This window comes from Penicillium concentricum (assembly GCF_028827145.1).
Source record: "Penicillium concentricum strain IBT 3081 chromosome Unknown utg000006l_segment0_segment0, whole genome shotgun sequence".
Lineage (NCBI taxonomy): Eukaryota > Fungi > Ascomycota > Eurotiomycetes > Eurotiales > Aspergillaceae > Penicillium > Penicillium concentricum.
In genome coordinates this window covers 3,108,560-3,135,811 of record NW_026622759.1, presented here as the reverse complement: position 1 = coordinate 3,135,811, position 27,252 = coordinate 3,108,560, and the positions used below count along the sequence as shown (strand labels likewise).

Here is a 27,252-nt window from a genome sequence, read left to right as displayed (position 1 = left end):
ATTGCGCTTCATGGGTCTAGGAATAGTTAGGAATAAAGGATAGGGGGCTGAAATGAAAAGAGAGATTGGAAAAAGGTGAATTGATATTTGTATACTATAATAACTCTGAAAAAGCGACCTAGTTTGTGTTATATAGTAATTTGAATATCTCAAACAGATATAGCCCAAATGCCTTTATATGACCAATTGGCCGCTATTTACGGCGACGTCATGTGTGGGGACCTCCTCTTTGAACTTCATAACATCGCCTTTGGCCTGAAATCACCTGGATATGCAGCTTTTCGGACTGTATCTTGAGTTGATTTGAGCATCTAGAGCTATGGAGAGCTTTGATGATGTATCTCTCATCGGACTAGTGTCCCAGGAAGCACCTTTTCACGATGAACATCTCCCGATTCCATCCGGCCCTTCAGACCCGAATTTGGCGAAACAAGACACCACAGCGGGACCAACTTCGACCCAAACCACGAGCATCAGACCCTCTTCCCGAATAGAACGCACCGATGATGCTGGAATAATAGACGATGCCTCAGTCGTGTCGGAATTCCCGTTGCCTTACAACCCACCGCCTGGAGCTCGGATTGAGGAGGAAGAGGAAGGAGATGGGGAAGATGAGGAGCCACAGGTGGCAACTTCCTTTGAGCGAGAGGCTTCGCCGACTTTTGCGCAGAAACACCGATCAGCTTTAGACAACTTGGAGGACGAGGGGATCAACCGTATGCACAAATTTACGCTGTACGAAACCGCGACGCGATTTTATATGGTCGGGATTAATCTTGCGGAGACCCGCTTTCGGATTCTGAAAATTGATCGGACATCAGAGTCTGGTGAGCTGAGTATCATTGAGGATGACATGGTATACAACAAAAGAGAGATGGTTCAGTTGCTGGATGCAATCGACGACGGCAACAAGAGCTCTGGCGGTTTGAATCAGAAGTGCAGTGCATGGGCATTGCTTGGCTTCATCCGATTTACGGGTGCATACTACATGCTACTCGTTACCAAGAGGAGCCAGGTTGCCATGCTGGGTGGTCACAATGTCTATCAGATCGACGAAACCGAACTGATCCCATTGACCACCTCGGAACCCTCACATCTTAAGGCCGAGAAGCATTCAGAGGAGGCACGATACATCGCGATCTTGAACAATCTTGACTTATCGCGCTCTTTCTATTTCAGCTATTCCTACGATATCACTCGCACACTCCAGCATAATATCTGCCGGGATCGCAAGACTCACCAGGACGGACATCCACAACCATCTTCGCATGATTACCACTCTATGTTCATCTGGAACCACCATATCCTTTCGCCGGCTGCCGAGGCCCTCAAGAATCCCTACGAATGGTGTCTACCCATCATTCATGGATATGTGGATCAGTCAAAGATGAGTGTCTATGGACGGATGGTCTACATCACAATCATCGCCCGTCGATCTCGATTCTTCGCTGGAGCGCGGTTCCTCAAGCGAGGCGCAAACGACCTGGGATATGTGGCCAACGATGTAGAGACTGAACAGATTGTATGTGAACAGACAACAACGTCATTCCATTCTGCAGGTCCAAGACTTCATGCAAACCCTCATTATACTTCTTTTGTTCAACATCGTGGGAGTATTCCTCTTCATTGGACTCAAGAAAATACAGGCGTATCACCGAAACCGGATATTGAGCTTAATCTCGTGGATCCATTTTACTCGGCTGCGGCGTTGCATTTCGACGATTTATTTCGAAGATATGGCGCTCCAATCTATGTTCTGAACCTGGTCAAATCTCGCGAACGAACCCCGAGAGAGTCGATACTTCTCAAGGAGTTCACCAACGCTGTGACTTACTTGAACCAGTTTCTTCCCGAGGATCAAAAGCTCATATACGAGGCGTGGGATATGAGTCGTGCTGCAAAAAGCCGGGATCAGGATGTCATTGAGACCTTAGAAGATATTGCAGGTGACATCATTCCTCAAATCGGATTTTTCAAGAATGGAGATGACGCGGAATCCGGCTTGCGGCTTCAGAACGGTGTTGCAAGGACCAACTGCATTGACTGCCTCGACCGAACAAATGCTGCACAGTTTGTTATTGGCAAGAGGGCACTTGGCTATCAGCTCCATGCTCTTGGTGTCATAGATGACACCACGGTGGAGTACGATACCGATGCTGTTAATCTTTTCACGAACATGTGGCATGACCATGGAGACACTATCGCCATTCAATACGGCGGATCCCATTTGGTGAACACCATGGCTACGTACCGTAAGATCAATCAGTGGAGCAGCCACTCTCGCGATATGGTGGAAAGCTTCAAGCGGTATTACAACAACTCTTTCCTTGATGCTCAGCGCCAAGAGGCATACAATCTCTTTCTTGGAAACTACATCTTCGCGCAGGGCACTCCGATGCTTTGGGATCTTCCTAACGACTACTATCTCCACCATACCGATCCGAAATCCCACTTCGACAGAAAGAAACCCAGCTATATCTCCTGGTACACACCAGAATATCTGAAGGCCCGGGAATTCCCACCCCTCCCATTCCATCCCAAAGCACCACTCTCACATTTTGATGACTTCTGGCTGGAATATTACCGACCACTCGCTTTATCTTCCCTATCCAAAGTCTTCTCCTGGAAAATGAACTCCACATCCCGCTATCTACCCCCAGTCCGCCCAGGACACCCAGTCCCCGATCTCAGTCCCTTCGTGCCCCGAATCCCCCCAGAGCAAATCCAACGCGAGCGCCTACCACAGCGCAGCGTCAAGATCCAAGAGCCTCTCAACAGCCGCAGTCGCGCCTCATCAAGCACGACGCCGATACCCGAAGCAGCACAAACTTGGGCCCACCAACCACCCTCATCGGAGAAACACCCTCCTCTCGCGGGCATCATCAAAGAGCCCGCTTTCAAAATCCCCCACGTATCCCGAATCCCACCCATCGACCCTCCAAACCCTTCCACACCAAGCAAAGCGGAGATCGCCCAGTGGACCCTCGGCCAGCTAGTCAGCGACTCGCTGAGCCCCTCTGTCACCAGCGCCGAGGCAGAAGAATACGAGCGGTATATCAACCACCCGCTCAAGGTCCCGCTTGTCGTCACATCCGAAGACGAAATGACAGCTTCATCCCTGCAAGATCACGGTTACAATCTCGATCTCCTGGAGTACGCGAATAAATGCAATGTCGAGGAATCTGCGCTGGAGGCGAGGGCTGGCATAAACATGCTTGCTTATGCCGAGTTCTTGGATGTCTCTGAGGATGGCCTTACTGTCGTGGGTGAGGACTATGAGAAGAAGAGGTATAAACGGTATCGTCAGTGGTTGCGTGGGAAAAGTCTTTTTAAGCAACGGGTTGATCCATGATGCTACGAACCCCGTGTCCGTTTTTCTTCTTGTTTTGGCGTTCAGTACAGCAAATTGATACCCTCAGTACGTAGTGTCTTATTTTATTGAAAGTTACATGAATCGTGTCTATTTACTACCAACCAACCTCAAGAGCAAGTAAGGATTTGAATTTAACATCCAAAAAAGACAATCTAAGAAGAATATCCGAGAAAACCACTAAAATCACACGGCCGACTATTATTGCATAGCTTCATTTGATATTGTCATAATGGTTGTTATAAGCTTATTCCTAAATAATCTCCCAGAAAGAGATTGCCAGTAACGATCAAGCAAAAAGTCCCTCGAGCTCTGAATCCGCGTCAACAAGCTCCTGGAACTCCTTTTCCGCATTTTCCTTGACCTGCACCTGTTCCGGCTCTGGGACACCAGCTGCAATAGCAACAGGGTTCAGCAAAACAAGCTTCAAAACTTGAAGCGTAGTCTGCAACTCGCGCTTCAGCTTAGCCAGCTCAGCTGAATCCCTACTATCCTCGGCAATATGGAGCCAGCATGAACTCAGCCCACTCAGGATCTCACCGCGCCAGCGCCAGATCCGTGGGTGTGCGTTTTTGATCACTGCTTGCGTGGCTACTGCTGCGGCAAGCAGTAGTGGAGGGTGCGCTGTTCCGAATGGGTTTGATAATGTGGCGTAGAGGACTGGGATGAGTTCTTGCAGGTACTTTGTAGTGTGGATTCCCAGCTCGTTGATGATGATTGTTATTTTTTCTAGGAGGAAGGTTGAGAGACGGGGGTGTGGGAAGGATGCTGTTGAGCCGGCGGCTGGAGTGCCAGAGCTGATGTGGTGGAATGAGGAGATGAGGTTTGATCGGAGGATTTTGGCGAGGCTGGTAGTGTAAGCTTCTTTATCCTTTTCGGATGGGCTGGGGCCTTTGTAGGCAGTTTTGAGGGTGGAGAGGAGGGCTGGGTATGCTTGTCTTAGTAGACCGAGGGATCTATCCTCGGGTGTGATGGATGGTAGGGATAGAAGACACGGGGTGACAGCGTCTTCGAAGACGGAGGTGAGGTTTGTTCGTCGGAGGATGTCGGAGCCGCTTTTTTGGATCGGTTGCAGCAGCTGAGTGAGCAGGGCACAGCCTTTTGTTTTGAATGGCAGGTTGTTGTCGTCAACCATTGCGAGGATAGTGGGCACGAAAAGCTGGAAATGGGCTTCGAATTCTGCGGTGTCCTCGGGTTGGTATTGTGAGAGAATCCATGACAGCACAGATGCGACGTAGACATCGGTGGTCTTCCAAGGCTTTGCTGCTGCATCCAGATCGCTTCCACCGAAGCGAGGTTGAGTCTGAGGATGGAAGTTCTTGCGGCCGGCACTAGTGATGGCGGGATTCTTTGTCTTTGCAAAAAGAGGCCTAATCCTGTCCCTGAGGATGAAGTCGATAGCAGACCAGAATGTATTGCCACGACGAGTGTCCTGGACCCACACGCTCATGAGCATCGATGCCGCATTGTAGCTTTCTGATGTGGCCCATGGGTTTTGCTCATTGGCGAAACATGCCCCCGCGAGAAGGATGTCTGCCGCATTATCTGGCTTGCCATTTGGCAGACCTGCGAGTGGCTTGTTCAAAACCAAAAGCAGCTCCAGAGCAAGCTCAGATCTAAACCGACTCTCGTTCTGAGCTTTGATAATATCTGTGTGGCGCAATTAGTAAAAGCTTCACATTATTATAAAAGAACTTACCGTGAGTAATCTCGGCAGTCTCATCAAAATCGACTGCAAAATCCGATGAAGGCAAAGCCGCGCCACTGGCCCAGTCAAACAAGTTATTAACGGCTTTGGCCTCGGCTGGTTTCAAGGGTCGCGGGCCTTGGTCATTTGGCAGCATGCCATCCCAGTAGTCGATATAACTGGTCACAGTAACCAGGCTTTCGCAGATCTAGAAAAATTAGTCCATTTGTCTTGATTATATAGATGAAAACATACATTCAAATGCGTCGAGTGATCGTAAGAAGCAACGTCCTGCCATAATTGAGCCAAATCACTTTTGGACGCAGCCGCAACGGCGGGGAAGAAACCGATTGGCATTTTGCCAGGATTCTGCACGAGAGCCTCTCGGGCTTCTTTGCGCAATTTATCCATTGCTAACAATATTTACAATAAAAAAATGGAAGAGAAGAAGTTGTAAACAAAGTGAAGTTGTCCGCGAGGGGTTTTTTCATTTGTCATCGGATCTTCAGTTTGGACGTCACTTTAATTCTGCTCGTCGATTCGCAATCTCCTCCAGCACCTTTTCTTTCTCTGTGATATCAGGATGAAGAAGTTGCCATTCCAGGGCCATGTTAACTGCCTTGGACATCCAGGGTCCCTTTTTGGCCCCCAGACTTTTCATAATTTCGTCGCCGTTTACAATGGGCTTGAGGTCACAAACATCCTCCAGGTCGCTTTCTACAATGTACGCAAGGAACTGGTCGTATTCGCGGATGACTACACATCGTGAGAAATGGAATGTTATCACCAAGGGATGGAGCTTACCTTCTGTGAAGTCACGGAGCGCCATGGCTTCTTGCATGATAGCCAGGAGAATGCAAAGTTTCCAGTCCTTATTCCATGACCGTATTTGCAACCCAATGCGCTGTCGGATTTCTGCCGGTGTTCCACTCATCTCCTTCGCGAGAAGTGCGTTTTTGGTCGCAATTGTTTCCTTGTAATGTAGAGCAGAAGCGCGGAGCGCATTGAGGGTCTTGTTGTCAGTGCGAAGACTATCTCTTCCAACCTCAACCGCTCGTGGGGGCAAGGGTTTGTATCCTTTCCCGGTACGAGTGGGGGTGGAAGTCCAGGGAGCAAATGTTGCAATCATCCAGGCGTAGTATATGGTAGTCTCGTCGCGGAATAGGATATCCCGAACGCGCTTAGTGACTGTCTGAACGTCTTCGCTATCACCAGCCTCTGGATGCAGCAATCGTGCCATAGTATTGTAGGCAAGTGGCCATGTCGACGTATCAGCCTTGACATCGTCCTGGTGGTTAGCGAAGATAGTGGGGAATAGCTGGAGTCGGTCGATGAGCTCCAATGCACCACGAGGGTCGGGGCCTAAGATATGAGATATGACTCGTCAGAAATGTAAAGCACTGGGAAAGCGCAATGACTCACCGCGCAACATCTTTTCCAGCTCGGTTCCCACTCGCTCTTTACTGATTTTGAGCTTCAACGCCTCGCGAATATCTTCAATCTTCATGGCAGCTTCGGTTTCGGGGTCGATTTGGTACCCCAGTCTGCTCGCAAAGCGGATCAATCGAAGCACTCGCAGTGGGTCATCCTTGAAGGTCTGATATGGTTCCATTGGGCATCGAATAATCTTTTTCTTCATGTCGTCCAGTCCCCTCTTAGTGAAATCCTCCAGCCGTGACTCATTAAGATTGTAGAAAAGCGCATTGATAGTTGCATCGCGTCTCAGAGCGTCTTCGAGAGCGGTGCCGAACTCCATCTGAGGATTCCGACTGTCATCTGTGTATGTCTCTTTCCGCAGATTGACCAAATCAATATCCAAGCCGAAAATCTTGGTTGTGACGGTCTCGAGGTGCTTTGACTTCTCTGGGTTGGCCTCGATTTTGTGAAGGCTCACAATGGCGTCGTGCATTTCCCCATTTGGAAGGCCTTTCTTGTATTTTTCAAGGTGGTTGGGAACATCCAGGTAGTCTTTCAGGGCCATACCGAACTGGTATCCCGTCATGTTGCTGATGCCCACGTCGATATCATGGCTCTCGACTCCGAGCAGCTTGTCCCTGACCCACCCGCCTGTGAAGCGCAAAACAGTTCCGGAGTGATCTGTCACAGTGCTGCCTCCTGCGGTGGTTTTCTTTTCGGTAATGTATTGTGCGACATCGAGGAGTAGGGTTCGTAGGGCGCTCTCAAGCGGAGTGAGCTCGATGGTAGGCATGACGGGGCTCATGGTTGCATATGAGTCTTCCCGCGTCGGGGAAGAAATGCGTCGCCTCTTGCTGACTCGTTCTGAGAAGTCTGGGTCCGATTTGGGGTTGCGCATGGACGTGCGACGAGGTGCAGATGCAGAGTAGGTTCGGAGGGGTAGATGTTGTTGAAACGGGTGTATTTGACCAGCTCTTCTCGCTAGAGTGCGGGCAAGTGGAGCTTTAGCTGAAGGGAGACCAGTAGCCTTAAATAAACACACGAAAGAGCGCAACTTCATTGAACATAGTCAGGTCAGATGCTCTGAGAAAATGAGTCAGTTTGATTGTCGATAAGAATGGCTCTCACGTGGTTTGCATCACCACTTGGAGATCGACCATCAGCCTCTACCTGAAAGTACTCTGTATTACATTTACAATTGGCAAGATCCTCAGCCACTTTAAAAGGCTTTAGTGCCCAACCTGTCCACAGGTTCTGTCGCTCTATTTCGTTGTCGTGTCAGTGCTTATCGGCCCGAATCGGTCGACTTGGCTTTCTCCCCCAACAACACCTCCGTGAAGCCGCCTGCATCCCACTCGCTCTATTACACCTCGTTCGACCTCATCTACCAGTCGATGGGGCCTGTCGATCAACTACACTCGCTTTAAATCTGCACAAAGCAGCAGGTGTCCGCCCATGACATCGCCCGGAGATGCTGCTCCGGTCAAACCTCCGCCGTCCTTCTCTCCCGGCGTTGCGCGAGTCGCATCCACATCACCATCACGATACCCCGGGGAGCATGAAACAACTCAATCTTTAGATTCCGAACTGGCAGAATCCCAGACAGTCTCATCGCCGCCCCCTCTCTCATCCACGATCGCCGACTTGCCAATACGGTCTGGCTCGTCGCACTCGCGCTCTGGGAGATCCTCCACTCCACAATTAGCAAGGTCATCAATCGGCTCGCCTTTCGATGGAAGGGGGGATGGGTCGGACGATATAAGAACATCAATCATTCGGTCATTCTCACCCACGATCGCAGTCCATGCCTCCGAGGATACCGATAATTTGGTGCGGAGTAAGGGGTTCAAGGGGGGATTTTGGGAGTTGGTCCGGCCATTTGGAGAAACTGTTTCCGGAAAGGTGGTGATCCGGGACAGTATAGGCTCAAGTCGTGCCTGGGAGGATTATGGAGTGCGCTTTGTCGATTTCAAAGGGATCGGCAAGGCTCCGGCTAGTCGAGACTCTGGGCCCCTGGCGCAGATGGAAGAAGTGTTGACCAAGCAGTTAGACTCTTCAGATGGCATGCTTGGTGCCTCTGTACGGACGAAGGATACTTTGGGATTTCCTGCAACAACTCCATTATGCAAGTCGTTTTTGCAACAACTGCTGTGTTCGGCACCTACCGCACCCCACGAGACATTTGGCCACCCAGTAGCCAATGTAATAGCCATCAGCTCGCGCAACCCAGCTCCGTTGGAGACACTCAGGCAGCTCTACGCTGATGGAACTACTGGATCCCAACAGTTACCCGAATGGGTCAACCAGGAGTATCTTCGGTATTACGTTTTAGTTCATGACGAAGAACGAGACGATATCACAGAATCTATCAAGCTTTATGATCAAATGAAGCGGCACTTTGGACTACACTGTCATCTTTTAAGACTTCGGAGCAGTCAGTGTGTGGTGACCGACGATGATAGTATGCAAGTTCCCCAGTGCGAATGGCTCTCCCCGTCAGAGCATCTGTCGGGAGCAGGTGAAGCAGGCAAGTTTTCACCGCCATATATTCAGACCTAAGCTAACTTTCCCCAGAAGCCTTGGTTGATCTCGGCACTGATGGCACACCATATCTCTTTGGCTCCGATGCTACTGCGATTAGGGCATTCATCCGAGAACTCGTGGTGCAATCCGTCATTCCATTCATGGAAAATAAAGTAGCTGTCTGGAATGACCAGGTTGCATCTCGGAGGCGTGGTATAAGTGGCAGGTTTATGTCGATGTCTCGGCGATGGGCTGGCTTCGGTTCAAGCTCGCGTTCAAGTATTGGAGGCCCGTCGGGTGGCAACAGCGGGAACTACGATCCAGCACAACATTCTTATAGTCCAGACTCCCAGGAGGCTATCTTGCGAAAGATGGCGGACTTTGCGTTCATGCTCCGCGATTGGAAGCTAGCTTCGTCCACATACGACATGATTCGATCGGATTTTGGCAATGACAAAGCCTGGAAGTACCATGCCGGTGCCCACGAAATGTGCGCTGTTAGCATGCTTCTCAATCCATTGGCCACATCAGCCAAAATCAAGCTTGAAAGCGTCGACCAAATGTTCGAGACTGCTTGCTACTCCTATCTCACACGTTGTTCAGACGCGCCACACGCACTGCGCTGTTTATCCCTAGCGGTTGAGCTTCTCAAGTCTCGTGGCGGGTCAGCCACCGAGAGCGCAGCCAAATGGGCCATGCGGGTCATGGACTTTGGTCTTGTGGGCCCAGTGGGTCAGATCCTTTACACCGAAAGGGTAGCAGCTTGCTACGCTTCCAAGACACCAATCGGAGCAGCAAAATGGGGCGGCCGTCGCCGGAAAGCTGGCATGTGGAGCATGCTCGCTGCCGATCAATGGCTTAAAGCTGGGCAACCAACCCTAGCTTCAGCCTGTTTGGAAGAAGCCGAGCGCCTCTATGCTGACGTGCTGCACGCTGACGGGGTGTTTCCCATGCCTGAGATGCAGAGTTTTGTGGACAATCTGCGCCATGCTGTCAAGGTTGAATATCTTGAATCGAGGGGATTCGATGCCCGAGATGAACCCGCTGGCGAGGATCCCTCGGGCACTGAGGAGACTAGCGAGAAGCTCGACATGCGCCATCATCGCCGGTCTTTGATTGGGCTTCCTGTGCAGCTGGATGCCGGAGCTTTCAACTCAACACAGGATTCTCTGGACCCTGAAAGTCCGCCAAGTGATGACTTTGAACGAGCTTAGACTCATTATGGCCATAATACCTCATCATAGCATACATATAACCATAGAATACAAGCCTGTTCAAACTACAATTTAGGTCTCTAATGTAATGTATACTCTCTTTCCCTCATAATGTACAGAGTACGGAGTAGTCCTGGACACCTCGGGAACATTTCCGGTAGTGTGGGATCTTGTTTAATAACAAGATAAACAGCATGGCTTGGAGTATGTCAATTAAATACATTGGAAATTCTGCGATCCGCCATATCCATGCACCCCCCGGTCATACCTATTTGGGCAGACAATACCATCTTCCTCTTCCCCAGCCCCTTATTAGAAAATATTTTTTAGGACTGGGTACCAAAACCCCCGATCTTCATCCATGGAGCCATCCTTCTCCGGAATACTGGACCAACCCAACCAACCATCCGGGGATCAACTCACCACAGATGCGGTGCAGTATACTGAAGGGATTAAGATCAGATGGTAGTGGTGATGTCGGCACCAAGCCTTCAGAGGGTGGAGCTTGCTAGCTACTATCCGATGTGAGCGATGTGTGCGTACGTAACGTGTGAGGAGCCCCGTGAACAGAAATCAAGCTGCCACTTGTTCTCTACTCCCCGAGTATTCAAGTAATATCAGAGAACATATGCACTCAGTTTAGGGCAAGAAGTGATTATCGTACTTTTAAGCATCAAACTCACCCATGGACCTGCCACATTTGGACGCGTCACGTGGGGCTTATCGATAAAGCTGTCGAAGTGCCCAGGTGGATGCGCAGATGACCCCATCTGCTTTGTGAGGTCTACTCCCAAAAACCCAACTTCCAACGTTGGGTCTATTTGCTTAGAGCGAGTCATATCATTTCTCCTTATAACTTTGCATGATGAGCGAACTACTGAAATATATCCTCACTCAAGAGGAAGCATTCCGAAGGTAAAGACCGAGTCTTAAAGAAGCCCAACAAAATAGAGAAAGAATACCACGCTTACCCTCAATGTCATGTCATCAGAAATCGTTTGCCATCCCTCTACTCTGACTTCACGCCCCAGAAGAAGACAAACCCCGATGGCTACGCTGTAAATGTCGCAGCATGGGAACAAGCACTCAACCGAGCCGCAAAGCGCGGCTATACCTCCTCACGCGGTGTGCGCGCACGTTCCGGCTCGACGATATCAGCTAAGAGCGGAACAGCACCAGCAAAACGAAAGAAGACAGACCACTTGATCCTGCGGACAGATGAGTCGCTTCTCCGGGATTTAGAGAGTCCGGAGTGGGGGAGACCCGTAGCTCTCGGCACTGTATTTGTGGGTCTACTATCTTTCCTTTGGATGGCAGAGCTGTTAAGCTAACCAATGGGGGCTACAGGATGAGGCAGTGCGCAAGAGTTCGATGATTCCATTGCCGGTTTACAAGACCACTGCTGGGCTTTTGCAAAAGAAGAGTCAGTGGAAGCTAATTGACCCCGGGGTCCTGAGCCCTTGGAATGTTATGAGCTGGGGAGCTCGGCAACTCAAAGGCTTTGTGATAGGTTCTGAGAGTGATTCGGCACCGAAGCTGCAGGTGCAGGAGTTGGTCTTGGTAGAGAACCTACAGGAAGCGGCAGACCGAGCAGTTAAGAAAGCCACAGGCAGCAACTCAACCAAGCTTGACCTTATTTACTCCAAGGAAAGCTTTGTTGAAGAATTCGCGGGCATACTAAACGATTCTACGGAATTATCAGATGCGGATTTTGATGTCTTGTTGCTTTATTTGTCCCGCGATAGCGGTGCTATTGCATATGATGGCAAGGTAAGTTGGACTATATAAACAAGGCCAGAATACCCAGATGCTGACTTGATGGATGACTAGACAATTAAGTTCAAATCCGCAGGTGAATCGGCGGAGATCACCCAACAGGACACAACTATTGCATCCATCAAGACCTTGGTGTCGACTATGTCGAAACAAGTCACGAGCCTGGAAGCAAAGATCGCCGAGTTGAATGCGTCTGCAAAGACGGCCTTGGCAAACAAAAACCGTATCTCAGCGCTGTCCGCCGTGCGCTCCAAGAAGCTGGCTGAACACAACCTCCAGCAAAGGTTTAACACCCTCATGCAGCTCGAAGAGGTTTATTCAAAGATCGAGCAAGCTGCTGGCCAGGTGGAAATAGTGCAGGTCATGCAGGCAAGCACTGGTGTGCTTCGCGGTCTGCATACTCAGATCGGCGATGCCGAGAGGGTTGAGGACATTGTTGAAGAATTGCGGGAAGAAATGACCAAGGTGGATGAGGTCGGAAGCATCATGAACGAGGCCGGCCCCGTCATTGATGAGGGAGAGATTGATGATGAGCTTGCGGCGATGGAGAAGAGCGACAGAGAGGAAAGAGAGAAGGAGGAGGCCGCAGTCACCGAGAGAAGGCTTGCCGAACTGGACAGTGCCAAGCAAGCCTCCAACGAGGCTTCTCGCAAGGCACGTGCGGCCAAAGATGCGGAGTCGGAGCTGGAAGATAACATTATTGACCGGCTCTCTAACATGTCTGTCGAGGACCGCCCGATGCAAGCAAACTGATACCCTCCAAATTGCGGGAGAGAGATTTGTCTTACGTGAAAGAACGATTTGCTCTTCTAGGTGCTTCTCAATTCAAGTTCAATGTGGCTTGTTTTGATATCACCTGGATAAGTCAATGACATGATTGGCATCGGTGTCTGGGCTGAGCTCAACGCGTCCACCATTCACGGGTGAACCAGCACCCTCCTGGTTTGCAGACGAAGATGATGTTTCGGGGATAGTCGATCGTACTTGCGCCTCGCTCTTTTTACGCGCATTTGCGATCAAACGCTTGAAATCATCATCGTGGTTGTTTGACCACTCATTGGCATCGAAGTCCTTGCGCATCACATTATTGGAAGTGGTGAATGCTGACGGCACCGCCGCATGTCCACCCTGCGTGCGTTCCCAAACATCCAGTTCCTGGAGCAATACCCGCTTGGGTTTGGGTTGTTTGGAGTCGCAATTTGCATTCCACAAGTTCATCCACTCAGTATGACGTCGCTGCAACAACTGTTTCTGCCCCCAGTCCGGGATGCCAAGATCTCGAAGCTTCTTCCGCAATGAGTTATCTCTCAATATGGAGTAGTTTATAGCCGGAAGCCGCTCGGGCTGTTTGCTGGGGAGGGTTAGGCCTCGTTGGGATGTGCCTTTTAATGAACTGTTATTGTCATCCATTAGCGCTATTTTCTTGACTTATGCAATATAATATACATACCCGAAAGATGCTGGCTTCGTAGGGGTTTTCTTAGACGTCTCTTCTTCCTGTAGGTGTACGTTCAGGTGTGGGAACACTGCCTCTTCCTTCATTTTGCGCAAGCATATGGGGCAAGCCACCAACCCATCTTCTGTAAGGCAATTAGACGGGTCTGGTATCCGTGTGATAAAAGTGTCATACCGGGCATATATTCTTCATCATCCTGACTATCCTCAATGACCTCGGACACGATCTGAGGAACAGTTCGCTCTTCTGTTGAGCTATTTATGGATCTTTGAGAGCGAGTCCGTCGGCCTTGCGAACTTGTTTCTGGAACCTGGAGCTCCTCCTCTTCCACCTGCTTGACCTTCCGCTTCTTTTGGGCCGGCTTTTCTATTTCTTCGTCTCCCCTAGCGAGGCGCGCGCTTTCCTTCCTCGCAAGATCGAGTACACTAGGTCGTGCTAATTTAAACGCGTCGACGAGTTCCTGCACTGCCCAATTGCGACGTAGTTTGAGCTCTTGGTCGGAGCTCCGACATGCCGGACACTTGCCTTCCGCGCTAAGGCAACGGCGAATACACAGCGAGCAGAATGTATGACTGCAGGAAGTAATAACGGGATTATCGAAGAAGTCTTTGCAGACTTGACATCGTAGTGAGGATTCGAACGGCGCAAGTAGTGAAAGTGGTGTTTCCAACCAATCGGTGGAGTCGGGGAGCTCGAACGACTGATCCATTGAATTGAAACCTAAGCCCTGAGCTCTCACGCTCTTTTCTAATTCCAACCGGGCTCGCCCGGCGACAGCAAATGAAAGAGGATAACAATGTGAGTGGAGAGCCGCTTGAGCAAGAGACCGCAAATGCCCGTGCCAAGACTCGCTGACTGATACGCGTTAAGTGGTTGAGAACGCGTCGGAGGAACTTCCAAGCACCTCAACAGCAACCATGGACTCGAAGTTGTATCTGGCTGAGAATGTGCTCAATGAGCGACGCCCTGTATGATTTTCTCACGCCCTTCAGACAAGCAGGAGCTTATCAGAATTAGGTAACATATCGCTTACTGAGCCGCGCGCTCAAAGTGCACGCCAATCGGGCCAAACAGTATGTTCTGTGTTCGCAACAAAGGAAATTGGAATTGGAACTGATACTGATACTCCGCTGCATAGCATCCTTTTTGAATTCCACCGCAACGAGAACGCGAAGAAGCCACAGACCGTCCACGCAACCTACGTCATCTCCGGTATTCAGAAAGCGCCCGAGCCAGCCCCTACGAACGGCCATGCGGACAATGATGATGATATGATGGAGAGCAGCCCCTACTTGTCTAGCTCAATGCCGAACCAAGATGCAGACTCGGACTCAATTCGCACTACCTCCATCGTGTTAGCACGCGAGGAAGACTTGGAAGGTACGCACATTCATGGATCTCGGTGATGGACCGATTACTGAATGAGTCGAGCAGATGCGAAATCAACATTCCAATCGATATCTACAATTCATGTCTACAGTCTTGAGCCTACACCTCTGCCGGATTTGAATGTGTTGGTTGATTCCAATCGGGAGATCGCGAGAACACACGGGCAGGAGGATCCATTGGAGTTTGGGAAGCAATGGGGTATGATCCAAAATCACAACGTCAAGGTAGGTCATCCATTATATCGACAGGTCTATCGTGGTCTAATGCTTGTATGTTCCAGCGGAGGACTGGCGCGCGTCCACCGCCACCTGCAGCTCCAGCTGTGAAGGCGCCGGCTGCCAAGGCATCGAAGCCTTCGACTGAGTCGACGGTGCCCGCTAAACGACCATTACCAAAGGAAGCATCTTCTTCGAAGACGGAAGCTAGCAAGCCCAATGAACCGAAGTCCGAGCCACCTTCTGCTGCCAACTCCCAGGCATCCTCGAAGCCTTCGGGTAAAGCAGCCCCAGCCAAGCAAAAAGGCAATGGCAATCTTTTCAGCTCTTTCGCCAAGGCAAAGCCAAAGACAAAGGCATTGGCTCTCGCAGAACCGGTTTGTGCAATCACTCGTGCTGGGCTTTTTTCCCTATTCCTTTTTGCTCATTACTGACCTTGTTCACCATTTGACTACAGGCCGCACCGAGTGCAGACGATGGTTAGTTAACCCCACTTGGCTTTGAGACTTCTTTATCTAACATCTTCTAGTCATGCTTGATGATGCATCTGAAGAAGAGGCAGAAGAATTGTTCCCTGATAGTGCCGATAAAGCAGCCGCAGCAAACCGCGAAAACAGGAAAGAGCGCGAGGAAAAGCTCAAGAAGATGATGGATGATGATGACGACGAGGCTGACGGTATGCCCGGGCGTCCAGGTTGCATCTCCAAGAATGATCTAACTGACATGGATGCAGATGAAGAAATGCCCGATGCCGATGAGGAGCCACGGGAGCCCACGCCTGTTGAGCAACCGCCACCATCCAAGCCCGCCGAACTTAAAGAAGAAGTGACCGTGCAAGGCGGGCGGCGGCGAGGCAAGCGACAAGTCATGAAGAAGAAGACAGTCAAGGACGAAGAAGGATACTTAGGTCCGTGCATCCCGCTGAGGCCCGTTCTTTTGGTGACGTTTACTAATTTTATGCAGTTACTCGGGAAGAGGCGACGTGGGAGTCATTCTCCGAGGATGAGCCGGTGCCTAAGAAGAAGCCAGTCAATGTTCCCAAGCCGAAGGCTGGCAAAGCTGCGGGACAGGGTAATATCATGTCTTTCTTTGGAAAGAAGTGATGTGTCTGTAGTATTGCTGTGTTACAATGAATTTTTAAAAGCACAGATATCTAATAACATTGAAAGCCTATATCGTTCGCCTGTTTATATTCGCCCAAAAAGGAAATCCCGCGATGTTGATCTTCTCCGCACTTGTGGAGAAGAGTGTCATCTTGTCTTGACCGATGTCACCTCGATTTCGCCGTGTACTTTCTATTCCTCCGGGATAATTACCTCAAGGTTCCTATAGAGGGATATGTAACTCAATACTTGCGAATACGGAGAAATTGTATGCGTGCTGTGGAATGTATCCCTGTCCGGTTGGGATCGACATACATCCCCTCTTATTTACCCCGGCCTTCTTCCCTGTAGTAGTGCAAGTCTGTCCCTCTCTTTCGACGTAACACTTGCGGCATGACTCTTCCTGCTGTGCTTGCAGTCGCTCTGCTGGGCCTTCAGGCTGGCGCCCTCCCAGAAAGAGATAACCCAGCCATCTTGCGACGGGCCTGCCCAGACTATACCTCTTATGCATCAACACCGCAGTAAGAGTCTATACCCATCGAGATGCACCGAGTATTTGCTAAGCAAGGATATAATATCACAGCGCTCCCTACAGTGGTGGTCCCTTGAACCTTCCCTTTCAGCGACCTGCGGAAGCTTGCCGGACATTCTCATCGCCTGCTGTGGAGAGGGTCATTGACGACATCACATCGCGCCTAGTGGATAAAGATCTGGCTCAGATATTCCGAAATGCATTTCCAAATACCCTAGACACTACAATCCGGTGGCATACAAACGGATCAACGTCGTCCAGCACCAATGCCAGGCGGGACGGCGCGCAATGGACCGGCGTACAGACCTTCGTTGTGACGGGCGATATCAACGCCGAGTGGCTGCGCGACTCAACAAACCAGCTCACAAACTACCAGGCACTGGCTGCTAAGGACAAGAGTCTTTACTCGCTCATCCTAGGTGCTATCAACACCCAGTCCGAATTCGTTATCCAGTCGCCCTATTGTAATGCTTTCCAGCCCCCGGCTTTGAGCGGTATCAAGCCAGAAGCCAGCACTCAAAAAGATACTGTGCACCCTGCATATGACGAGTCTTTTGTATTTGAGTGCAAGTACGAACTTGACTCGTTGGCCCATTTCCTACTGCTAGGCACTGAGTTCCATGAGAATACTGGTTCAACTGAGTTCTTAACCGACCGATGGTACAAAGCGCTGCAAACTGTGCTGAAAACCATTGATACTGAGTCTCAGCCCACATTCAATACTCAGGGCCAGTTCGTCAAAAATCAGTACACGTTCCAACGACAGACTACCATTGGCACTGAGACCCTCAACCTAGCTGGTGTAGGCAACCCGCTGAATAGCGAGACTGGCCTGATTCGCAGCGCGTTCCGGCCAAGTGATGATGCTACGATCCTCGGCTTCTTCATTCCACCTAACGCCATGATGTCAGTACAACTCCAAAAGACAGCGAAAGTCATCAAGGCAGCTGGTGGGCCTGCAGATCTCGTCGCAGACCTACAGGAACGCGGTACCAAGCTGGCCAAGGCAGTTCGCGATCACGGTATTGTCCAACACCCCAGATACGGAGATGTCTACGCATTCGAAGTCGACGGGTACGGATCACGTATTCTCATGGACGATGCCAACATCCCCTCACTGCTCTCATTGCCCTACCTCGGCTTCGTGGACAAATCAGACCCCGTCTACCAGAATACTCGCAAAATGATCACCGACAAAGCCTCCAACCCGTACTACCTAGTGGGTCCGGAGTTCCACGGCATCGGTGGTCCGCATATCGGTCTTGAGAACGCCTGGCCCATGTCTCTACTTGTCCAGACTATGACCTCTGACGACGACGCTGAGATAATTGGAAACCTCAACCTCGTTCGTAACTCTAGCCTGCTTGGGCTTGTTCACGAATCTATCAATGTTACCAACATCAAGGACTATACCCGTCCTTGGTTCGCATGGGCGAACTCGGTCTTTGCGCAGACTGTGCTTAAGATTGCCGCTGAGAGGCCTCATTTGATATTTGGTATCAATGCAAAGCCTTATACTGTTCAATAGGATTGAGAGAATGTCTGCTTGTGGTTTAGGCTTCTTTGGCGTTTCTTGACAATACCAGTGGACCCTAATACTATCCTTATAGCATTATCTTGATCCCAGGTCATACACAGACAGTCGTATTCATAAATCAAGCCTCTTGCCTCTCTATTCCTGTGGTATACCTACCTATAAAACTAAGAACGGGGAGAAAATGTCTTAAAGAAAAAGACATGTAAACGGAATATCTAAAAATATCGCTAAATAAATACCACTGAAAAGACATCATAAAGCCGCACAAGCAGCCAACTATTTCTGTCTCTATTCATTGCATTAATTCATGAAGGCTGCCGGGCTATATTTCTCCTTAGAACTGCTTGATTCAATACATACATACGCTTATATCCTAGTTCCTCCGTTCCTCCGTCCCCACAGGTACCCAATCTTCATACTTTAGACTGTCTCTTCTGAAGCGCCTTTCGCCGAGTGCGAATCGCCTTCGTCTCCTCCCTCAGCGCCAATCCCGCCATAATCTCCTCACTTCCGCCACCGACTACATGAACCCGAGCATCACGACTAATCTGCTCAATTCTAGCACCTTTCCCGGCCTTGTTGTAGCCCGCACCTCCCATAATTTGCTGTGCTTCTCGAACACTCTTCTCCAGAGCCCTGGTCGACATGACTTTAAGCAAGGCAGTCATGCCACCGATGTTGACGTCGTCGGAAGGACGATTTTTGGTAAGTTCGAGGATATTCACAAGCTGTTCCATGAACGCATAGGCCGGCTCGATCATGAGGCCAAATTTGAAGATCTTGGACTGGATTGCCTGCTTTTCAATCAGTGGTGATCCGAATGTCTCGCGTTGGACGGCGTAGTTGTAGGCATCTTCGGCACAGACTCGGGCGAGTCGCAAGGATGCACAGGCGAGGGAAAGGCGCTCTGGGTTGAAGTCTGGAGAAAATATTAATACCAGATTAAAGTCCATGGTTTAAGGCAACTCACTCGACATGATAAGGGGAAACCCCTTGTTCTCTTGGCCGAGGAGGTTTTCGACAGGGACGCTCACATCTTCAAACTCGATGAAGGTTGAACCTGTACTTATATTAATTTGCCATGTCTTCACAGGGTCGTATAGAAAAAGAAGCACCCACCACTGGCATTAACACCCGAGTTATGCATACGCCTGCGAGTCACCCCGGCAATAGCCAAGGGAATAACAAGTAAGCTGATACCAGACCTGCCAGGACCACCAGTCCTAACAGCAGCAGTGCAATAATCAGCCCAGATACCATTGGTAATCCATTTCTTCGCCCCATTCACAATGTAGTGATTCCCATCTCGCTGAGCTGTAGTTTTGATATTGGCAACATCAGAGCCCGCTGAAGAACCAAACAAAGTCAGCAACTCGTTTCCTTAGGAAGATATACTTCCACCACAAAGTAAACATTCACATACCATCCGGCTCGGTAATCCCCAAACAAAACCTAATATCCCCCCTCGCAACACCAGGAAGCCACTTCTTCCTCTGCTCAGGATTTCCAAAACGCGCAACAGGCGGACATCCAATCGCATTACCACCCCCAAGCCCCCAGCTCACACCGACGTATCCAACGCGCGTGAGCTCATCCGATACAATCAGCGAGCACCATATATCCCACTTCTCGTGCGGCACATTTCCAGGCAGAGAGAGACCGGCCGAGTCATCTTCGCTCGTGAGGGGATGAACGATGCTGTAGCCTAGCTTGCAATGGCGCTGGCGTACGGCTTCGGGGACTTGGCCTGCTTCTTCCCACTCTGCGGCGTACGGGGATATGTATGTGTCGATGTATTCGCGCACAGTGGCGCGTAGGTTGTGGTGCAGGTCTGTGTAGTATGGATTGCGGATGTCTAGTTGTGGGAGCAGGGGCTCGCTGTATGGAGCTGTTGCTGGGCGGAGGGTATCGGCCATTATGAGGTAGTATTTAGTGTTAAGGGAAGATGAATACAAAGTAGGTAGCTAGTTAGCTAGGTAATATGGAATATGGAATAGAGCTATATTTGATTATTTGATGGTTAGAAGTGTAAGGTGGTTTTATGCGGGGAAGACCAAGCTCGGTCGCCTGTGAAGAACGTGGGGAGAGCTTATGGAGACCGAGGCCCGAATGCCGATCATTTTGTGCTTCATAGAGGGGAGTTATGCATTTCTATCATTATTATTTGGGTATATGGTATTAGAATCCAAGCTCATTGGTCCTTTTCCTTTTCCTGCGTTTCCTCGTATCGGCGAACCGCTTTCTTCATTGCCCGCAAATGCTCCTTGACATCCTGGCAGGTCCACCGCTGCTGTGATTTGGGTTCCAACATTCCTTTCATACATTTCATGAGAGAATCCGCGACTGTGGTTCCATTGTCCAGCACGACTGAGCCATAATCGACCTTGGCGGCGAAGTCTGCAGGGAAAATGGTGCGCTCAGAGGGATCTTGACCTGATCCGCGAGTCAGGTCATTCAAGACGAATTGTCTTTCCATCTTAGTGTTCAAACGATAAACAGTCTCGAAGAGAATGACACCAAGGGCGTATACATCGAGCTTTTCATCAATCTTGTATTCGTCAAAGTAATCCACCGGTGAGCTCGGGTTAGTTGAAGGCGCAGATAGATTGGCTGGAGGACGATAGAACTCGGTTCCAACTACCCGCTGTATATTTGGACCCTCTCGGAATGGTGTCATAGTGCCCTGTGCCGCCTCGTTGATGTGGGAGATGTCTGCCACGAGACCAAAGTCCCCGATGCGAGGACGACAGAACTGGACGGGAGAAGATTCGCCGGAGCTGCACGCGGCGCATATATCTGCTGTGCTGTTCTCTGGTGCACACAGGAAGATATTTGCAGGCTTCAAGTCACGATGCACAATTCCCTTTGAGTGCAGATACTCAACACCCGAAACAATGTCCATCATGAGCTTCAGTGAGGGCAGTAGGTGGAAGCAATGGCGCCTGGCAAGTGAACATCCATCATATTTCGGAGCGGCTTGAGGGTTCAGATACGCGCCGAGTGAAATAGGATGAAGTGACATTTGAATGTGGAGAATGACCGCGGGGGGTTGCTGACCAGGCCGGGAACGGGGTTGAACTTGAAGTTTAGACTGGTCTTGACTCAGACCATCAGTGAATATGTCATCGGTATCTCCAAAAGTGGAAGTTTGGCCAACAGAAGTGTTCCCGTCGAAGGTACGGGGAATGGATTCAATATCATCATCTTCCTCGTCCAGTCCTCTCCGTGAACTTTTCTTTGACCGATGAGACGAGCTAGTCGCACGACTGTCCCAGCGTTGAATGCTCTCGGCGAAGCTATGATCTTCAGGCAGAGAGCTTGACTGGGACTCGGGATCTGAGCTTTCAGAATATCCGAAGACGATTCCCATGCTTGACTCGTTCGGGATACCCGGAGAGGACACGCTGTTTTGCGACTCATCACATTCTGTGTGAGAAGGGTATTCGGCCGGTGGGTGTGAGTGATGGGCCTGCTCGACCCATGCCCCATAGTATCGAACGATATTGGTATGCTCAAGACGGGCAAGTGTTCGAATTTCCTTCATGATAACCTCGAGCTGATTTTGACCTCCAAATTGCAGCTGTTCAAGTCGTCTTTGGCTGAGTGGGATTTTCTTGACGGCATAGTCTTGTCCGTCTATGTGGTTGGTGACGTGGTATACTTCACCGAAGGACCCGCGGCCCAATATCTTGAGCTCCTGGAATTCGACGGAATATCTCGACAGCTGATTATATGGTGGGGCTGTGGGAGAATGGAAAAGCGGAACCCCTACAGGTGAACTACCAAATAGGGGAATCGAGGGGTTCGGGAGGTTCATTGTCGCACGGGGAACCGTTGGAATAAAATCCACCTTACTAGCAGGAGGAAGCTGTTTCCTAAACGCTGGATTTGGTTCGGTGTTCCGCCGGAACAGAGTAGGACTCTCCGCATCTTCAACGCTGGGATTCTTTATCCAAGCTTTTGAGATTAAGGGGAGATCCTCGCCAGAGCCAATTGCGGGAGACCGTCCGTGGGGTTCATGGAAATTCATCTCCTCAAGGGCAGATATACCGAGCAAGTCAAGGTTATCCCGATAACTCTGTCTACTTGGCCCCATTTCCTCTCTGTCAATGCCGTCGGCCAAGATACCATGGGTCGACAGGAACTGTGATTTGAATTTGTATAGTTTCTTGCCAAGGTACTGAGCTTCGGGACTGTGTCGACTGAACGGCTTATTTGAGCCACGTTGAGCATTGAGAATGTCTGCTGCTCGACTCTGACAGTAAAATTCCAAGAGTGCGGCTGTCATCACATTTGCATGTTGATCAACATTTACATCAACCAAGTCCTGTGGTAATGCTGATCTATCGTCGAACGAGATCGAAGAGTCTGGATCTGTAGAATCCGAGTCTTTCGGAACTTGCTTGGTCTTTTCCTTCCTCGGGCTGCGGGATTGATTATCTGTAACATGTCGAGGAGTTGATGACCCAGATTCCTGGATTTGATTTTGTTCTGAATCGGAGTCGGGATCCGAGTCCGACGATGATATTTCTGCTGCTGATCGGAACATCGACATATTGATAACACTTTTCATTCTAATAGCACACGCAATGAAGAATCGAATCAGTGCTGCACCGGCGCCATTGGCAAAAGGTGAAGTATAATAAATTCAAGAAAAGAAGAAGGGAAAAAAGACAGGTCCATAGGTCGGTATAAATCGTGTTGCCTCCGGAAAGTTGGGCTGAAGGTTGCCCCGCAGTAAAAATGGAAGCTCTTTGACCAAGACAACGACGTGAAACTGAAAGAATGACAGAAATAAACAGGTGTCAATTAATCAGACGGAGATGACACGTTGAGCTTGAGATCAAAAGGATGTAAACATGTCATAGAATCCCGGGGCGATCATTGACTCAAGCTTCCATTGGGTTCTACTAGAATGTCTCTAGCAGGGCGTGGGGCATGCAGCTCTTGGCAGAAGACTCGAAGGGATGTTGGAGTCAGGGATTGTACAGGGAAATTGGCAAATAAACGTGAAGAAGTAGACAAAGACTTGGCTTAGGATCAAGCCTGGAGTCATTCGATGCCAAGCCCAGGGAGGCGAGTCATCCGTTTCCGAACACGTTGGGTCTTGAAAGTATAGATGAAAGGCCACACATATCTGCTCAATGTAGCTCTCTATATAACATACATACATTACTGACTATTCGCATATAACACGAGAATCTCCAATAAAAAAGAAACATCGAGAGCTAAACGTGTATATCCTCGACCTCTTCACCTTTCGACCAATCAAATCACCCCGAATCTCTGCTTCAATTTAGCCTATCTTATCGCACGTGACTCTCACGCGTAAACGTCACGTCGAAGGCGCGATAGCGCGACTTCCACTAGGAGTTGCCCGCTCAACATATTCCCGAGTTTACGAATCCCCTCCCAACCCATCCTCTTTCCCACAAAATTGACTGCGACTTGCTGAGCCTCGGCCTTTAAGTTGCCGCCATGCCTGAAGCTACCATCCCCCCACAGAAGCGGGTGCTGGGCGATGCCGCCAATAATTCCAACGGTATTTTGAAATCTGCTAGCGGTCTCAAAAAGCGGAAACTCGACAATGAACCATCTGTGAAGTTTACGCCATCCTCACAGATCGCCCGGCGAAAGATTGGCTCAACTCAACCACAGAAAAGTCAATTCGAGGAGGAGGTACTGGAAAAGTTGACGCAGGATATCGGCGAGTTGAAGGAGAACAACTCGGAGAAAGACCAGCAATGGGAACGTCCCTCGCTTGGTGATTTCGATGAAACCAAGGAAAACATCTGTTTCCAACAGATTGACGCGGAAGAAGCAATGCTGATGGGCAAGCCTGCCATTCGGCTTTTCGGCGTCACCGAGGTAAATTTATTTGCCATTCGCTGGGGTTTCATATCTAACAGTATTCTTAGACCGGACAATCGGTTTGCCTTCATGTCACCGGCTTTGAACACTACCTCTACATCGCTGCTCCTGTCAGCTTCACCAAAGCGGATTGCGACCCTTACAAACATTTCCTAGAGCAAAAGCTAGGCCAGAGCTTCACTGCGATCTCCTCCGTTCAGCTCACAATGCGCGAGAATATCTACGGATTTCAAGGTAATCAAAAGAGTTATTATATTAAAATTACGGTCACTGAGCCAAAAATGGCCGCTCGGTTGCGAAGTGCGTTGGAGACTGGCAGTGGAAGCATGAACTACAAGGGCATGTGGAGCGGCGCAGATGGAATCCTCACATTTGACAGTATTCAATACCTTTTGCGCTTTATGATTGACACTGGGCTGGCTGGAATGTCTTGGGTCGAGGCAATGGCTGGGAAATATCGTCTTCTTGCACAGAATCAACGGTTGTCCAACTGCCAAATTGAAGCCTGTGTCGACTATCGCCACATGGTAGCTCATCCACCAAATGGAGAATGGGCTAAAATGGCACCTCTTCGCGTCCTCTCCTTTGATATTGAGTGTGCCGGGCGGAAAGGTATCTTCCCGGAGCCTAACATGGACCCCGTTATCCAAATCGCCAACGTTGTTACTCGATACGGAGAAACGAAACCATTTATCAGAAACGTCTTTGTCCTCGATACCTGCAGTCTCATCGTCAATACCCAAATCCTTGAATTTCAAAAGGAAGAGAAGATGCTCGACGCCTGGCGCGATTTCGTGGAAAAGGTAGACCCCGACGTTATTATCGGATACAACATTGCCAACTTCGATTTCCCATACCTACTCGATCGCGCCAAGCATTTGAAATGCACTGGGTTCCCATATTGGACCAGACTGAAGGGTTTCAAGACAGAGGCCAAGGATGCAAACTTTTCGAGCAAGCAAATGGGCAACCGGGACACGAAAGCGACGAATACAAACGGCAGAATTCAACTTGATCTTCTCCAATTGGTCCAAAGAGATCACCAGTTGAGAAGTTACACCCTTAATTCCGTATCATACGAGTTTTTGAAGGAGCAAAAGGAAGACGTTCACCACACGATGATTACTGAGCTGTTCAACGGTACCCCCGATTCGAGACGACGACTGGCAGTGTACTGTCTGAAAGATGCATATCTCCCACAACGATTAATGGACAAATTGATGTGCCTGGTCAACTACACAGAAATGGCAAGAGTCACGGGTGTACCGTTTAATTTCCTCTTGTCTCGAGGACAACAAGTCAAGTTCATCAGTCAACTGTTCCGCAAAGCTCGAGAGCAGCAACTCGTTATTCCCAATTCAAAGTCTCAGGACGAGCAAGACTACGAAGGTGCCACTGTTATCGAGCCGAAGCGAGGATACTATGGTGTGCCCGTTGCAACCCTCGATTTCGCATCACTATACCCCTCGATCATCCAAGCACACAACCTCTGTTACACGACCTTGCTCAACAAGAGCAGTGTTGAGAAATTGAACCTGAAAAAGGATGAGGATTACATTGTTACTCCAAACGGAGACATGTTTTGCACAACCAAAGTTCGCAAAGGCCTTTTGTCCCAGATTCTCGAAGAGCTGTTGGGGGCAAGAAAGCGCGCGAAGAAGGAGTTGGCTACCGAGACCGATTCTTTCAAAAAGGCAGTGCTGAATGGTCGTCAACTCGCTTTGAAGATCAGCGCAAACAGTGTTTACGGTCTGACGGGTGCCACTGTGGGTAAACTGCCTTGTCTTCCCATTGCCAGTAGTACGACCAGTTATGGCCGCCAGATGATTGAGAAGACGAAGCAAGAGGTAGAAGCACGCTACACCATCGCCAACGGCTACTCTCATGATGCTGAAGTCATCTACGGTGATACCGATTCCGTTATGGTCAAATTCGGCGTCGCCGAACTGGCAGATGCGATGAAGCTTGGCCAAGAAGCAGCCGACTTTGTCTCTTCGAAGTTCATCAGCCCCATCAAGCTTGAATTCGAGAAAGTATACTTCCCTTATCTTTTGATCAACAAGAAGCGATACGCTGGACTGTACTGGACAAACCCCGACAAACCCGACAAGATGGACACGAAGGGTATTGAGACCGTCCGACGTGATAACTGCCTGATGGTTCAAAATGTCATCGAAACCGTGTTGAACAAAATTCTGATTGACCGAGACCTCGATGGTGCCCAAGAGTACGTTGTGGTACCCCTCAAACCAAGCTATCAATAAACTAACATAATATCTAGCTACGTCAAAGCCACCATTTCGGATCTTCTCCAGAACAAGATTGATATGTCGAAACTAGTCATCACAAAAGCGCTATCAAAGCGCAAAGAGGACTATGCAGGAAAGCAGGCACACGTCGAACTTGCTGAGCGCATGCACAAGCGTGACGCAGGTTCTGCACCAACACTTGGTGATCGTGTGGCATACGTCATGATCAAGGGTGCTAGTGATTCGAAGGGCTACGAACGAGCAGAAGATCCCATCTTCGTTTTGGAAAACAATATTCCCATTGACACCAAATACTACCTCGACAATCAGCTTACCAATCCACTCAATCGTATCTTCGAACCCATCTTGGGTGAGAAGAAGGCAGGCCAGTTGCTCACTGGCGAGCATACACGGTCTATCACCAAAGCGGCGTCGAACTTGGGCGGCCTGATGAAGTTCGCCAAGAAAACACAGACCTGCATGGGCTGCAAGAAGCCCCTTTCTAGCAAGGACGAGATGGAGGGTGCCGTCTGCTCGAACTGCCGCCCCCGCCTCGGTGAACTTTACACAAAAACCCTTACTAAGGTCTCCGATCTAGAGGTCCGATTCGGGCGTCTGTGGACTCAGTGCCAGCGATGCCAAGGCAGTCTTCACTGTGAGGTCATTTGTTCATCCCGTGACTGTCCGATCTTCTACATGCGCATGAAAGCCAAGAAAGATGTCGAAGATTCACAGAAAGACCTGTCTCGATTCGACTTTGATGCTGGTGCTTGGTAATAGGAGAGCGTTCTCCATTGTATGACTTATTCTTTTCTTGGATAGCTGGATTTTTTGGTGATATGGTTAGGCCTCGAGCATGGATGAATGGCGTTGGAGCTTGAAAATAATGTACAACGAGATTGAAATAATAACCA

At 49.7% G+C, this 27,252-nt stretch overlaps 11 protein-coding genes across 11 annotated transcripts; 6 read left to right on the top strand and 5 right to left on the bottom strand.

Annotated features, from left to right (window-relative positions):
* Positions 1-319: 319 nt before the first annotated feature.
* On the top strand, positions 320-3,352 carry N7517_011424 (phosphatidylinositol-3,5-bisphosphate 5-phosphatase; the record flags this gene model as incomplete). The annotated part of the gene is made up of 1 exon (XM_056729147.1): positions 320-3,352. The coding sequence occupies one exon, from the start codon at positions 320-322 to the stop codon at positions 3,350-3,352; it is 3,033 nt and encodes a 1,010-aa protein (XP_056574962.1).
* Positions 3,353-3,659: 307 nt separating this feature from the next.
* N7517_011423 (Tti2 family protein) lies at positions 3,660-5,468 on the bottom strand (the record flags this gene model as incomplete). Its single annotated transcript, XM_056729146.1, has 3 exons — positions 3,660-5,020; positions 5,070-5,265; positions 5,313-5,468. The coding sequence occupies 3 exons, from the start codon at positions 5,466-5,468 to the stop codon at positions 3,660-3,662; spliced, it is 1,713 nt and encodes a 570-aa protein (XP_056574961.1).
* A 106-nt stretch (positions 5,469-5,574) lies between these two features.
* On the bottom strand, positions 5,575-7,533 carry N7517_011422 (tRNA adenylyltransferase; the record flags this gene model as incomplete). Its single annotated transcript, XM_056729145.1, has 3 exons — positions 5,575-5,813; positions 5,862-6,419; positions 6,480-7,533. The coding sequence occupies 3 exons, from the start codon at positions 7,531-7,533 to the stop codon at positions 5,575-5,577; spliced, it is 1,851 nt and encodes a 616-aa protein (XP_056574960.1).
* Positions 7,534-7,928: 395 nt separating this feature from the next.
* On the top strand, positions 7,929-10,210 carry N7517_011421 (TRAPP III-specific subunit 85 family protein; the record flags this gene model as incomplete). Its single annotated transcript, XM_056729144.1, has 2 exons — positions 7,929-8,991; positions 9,048-10,210. The coding sequence occupies 2 exons, from the start codon at positions 7,929-7,931 to the stop codon at positions 10,208-10,210; spliced, it is 2,226 nt and encodes a 741-aa protein (XP_056574959.1).
* An 865-nt stretch (positions 10,211-11,075) lies between these two features.
* N7517_011420 (putative vacuolar sorting protein SNF7 family protein) lies at positions 11,076-12,739 on the top strand (the record flags this gene model as incomplete). The annotated part of the gene is made up of 4 exons (XM_056729143.1): positions 11,076-11,125; positions 11,202-11,496; positions 11,558-11,980; positions 12,041-12,739. 4 exons carry the CDS (start codon positions 11,076-11,078, stop codon positions 12,737-12,739), a joined length of 1,467 nt encoding a protein of 488 aa, XP_056574958.1.
* A 99-nt stretch (positions 12,740-12,838) lies between these two features.
* rad18 (E3 ubiquitin-protein ligase RAD18) lies at positions 12,839-14,151 on the bottom strand (the record flags this gene model as incomplete). The annotated part of the gene is made up of 3 exons (XM_056729142.1): positions 12,839-13,379; positions 13,437-13,566; positions 13,617-14,151. The coding sequence occupies 3 exons, from the start codon at positions 14,149-14,151 to the stop codon at positions 12,839-12,841; spliced, it is 1,206 nt and encodes a 401-aa protein (XP_056574957.1).
* Positions 14,152-14,359: 208 nt separating this feature from the next.
* On the top strand, positions 14,360-16,149 carry N7517_011418 (uncharacterized protein; the record flags this gene model as incomplete). Its single annotated transcript, XM_056729141.1, has 9 exons — positions 14,360-14,410; positions 14,460-14,515; positions 14,581-14,822; positions 14,877-15,055; positions 15,112-15,423; positions 15,504-15,525; positions 15,576-15,722; positions 15,780-15,953; positions 16,010-16,149. 9 exons carry the CDS (start codon positions 14,360-14,362, stop codon positions 16,147-16,149), a joined length of 1,323 nt encoding a protein of 440 aa, XP_056574956.1.
* Positions 16,150-16,542: 393 nt separating this feature from the next.
* On the top strand, positions 16,543-18,209 carry N7517_011417 (glycoside hydrolase family 125 protein; the record flags this gene model as incomplete). Its single annotated transcript, XM_056729140.1, has 2 exons — positions 16,543-16,670; positions 16,733-18,209. 2 exons carry the CDS (start codon positions 16,543-16,545, stop codon positions 18,207-18,209), a joined length of 1,605 nt encoding a protein of 534 aa, XP_056574955.1.
* Positions 18,210-18,631: 422 nt separating this feature from the next.
* N7517_011416 (acyl-CoA dehydrogenase family protein) lies at positions 18,632-20,134 on the bottom strand (the record flags this gene model as incomplete). The annotated part of the gene is made up of 4 exons (XM_056729139.1): positions 18,632-19,137; positions 19,189-19,278; positions 19,338-19,565; positions 19,642-20,134. 4 exons carry the CDS (start codon positions 20,132-20,134, stop codon positions 18,632-18,634), a joined length of 1,317 nt encoding a protein of 438 aa, XP_056574954.1.
* A 275-nt stretch (positions 20,135-20,409) lies between these two features.
* Positions 20,410-22,773, bottom strand: N7517_011415 (putative protein kinase; the record flags this gene model as incomplete). The annotated part of the gene is made up of 1 exon (XM_056729138.1): positions 20,410-22,773. One exon carries the CDS (start codon positions 22,771-22,773, stop codon positions 20,410-20,412), a length of 2,364 nt encoding a protein of 787 aa, XP_056574953.1.
* A 923-nt stretch (positions 22,774-23,696) lies between these two features.
* On the top strand, positions 23,697-27,115 carry N7517_011414 (DNA-directed DNA polymerase delta POL3; the record flags this gene model as incomplete). The annotated part of the gene is made up of 3 exons (XM_056729137.1): positions 23,697-24,086; positions 24,137-26,316; positions 26,371-27,115. 3 exons carry the CDS (start codon positions 23,697-23,699, stop codon positions 27,113-27,115), a joined length of 3,315 nt encoding a protein of 1,104 aa, XP_056574952.1.
* Between the last annotated feature and the right edge of the window lie 137 nt (positions 27,116-27,252).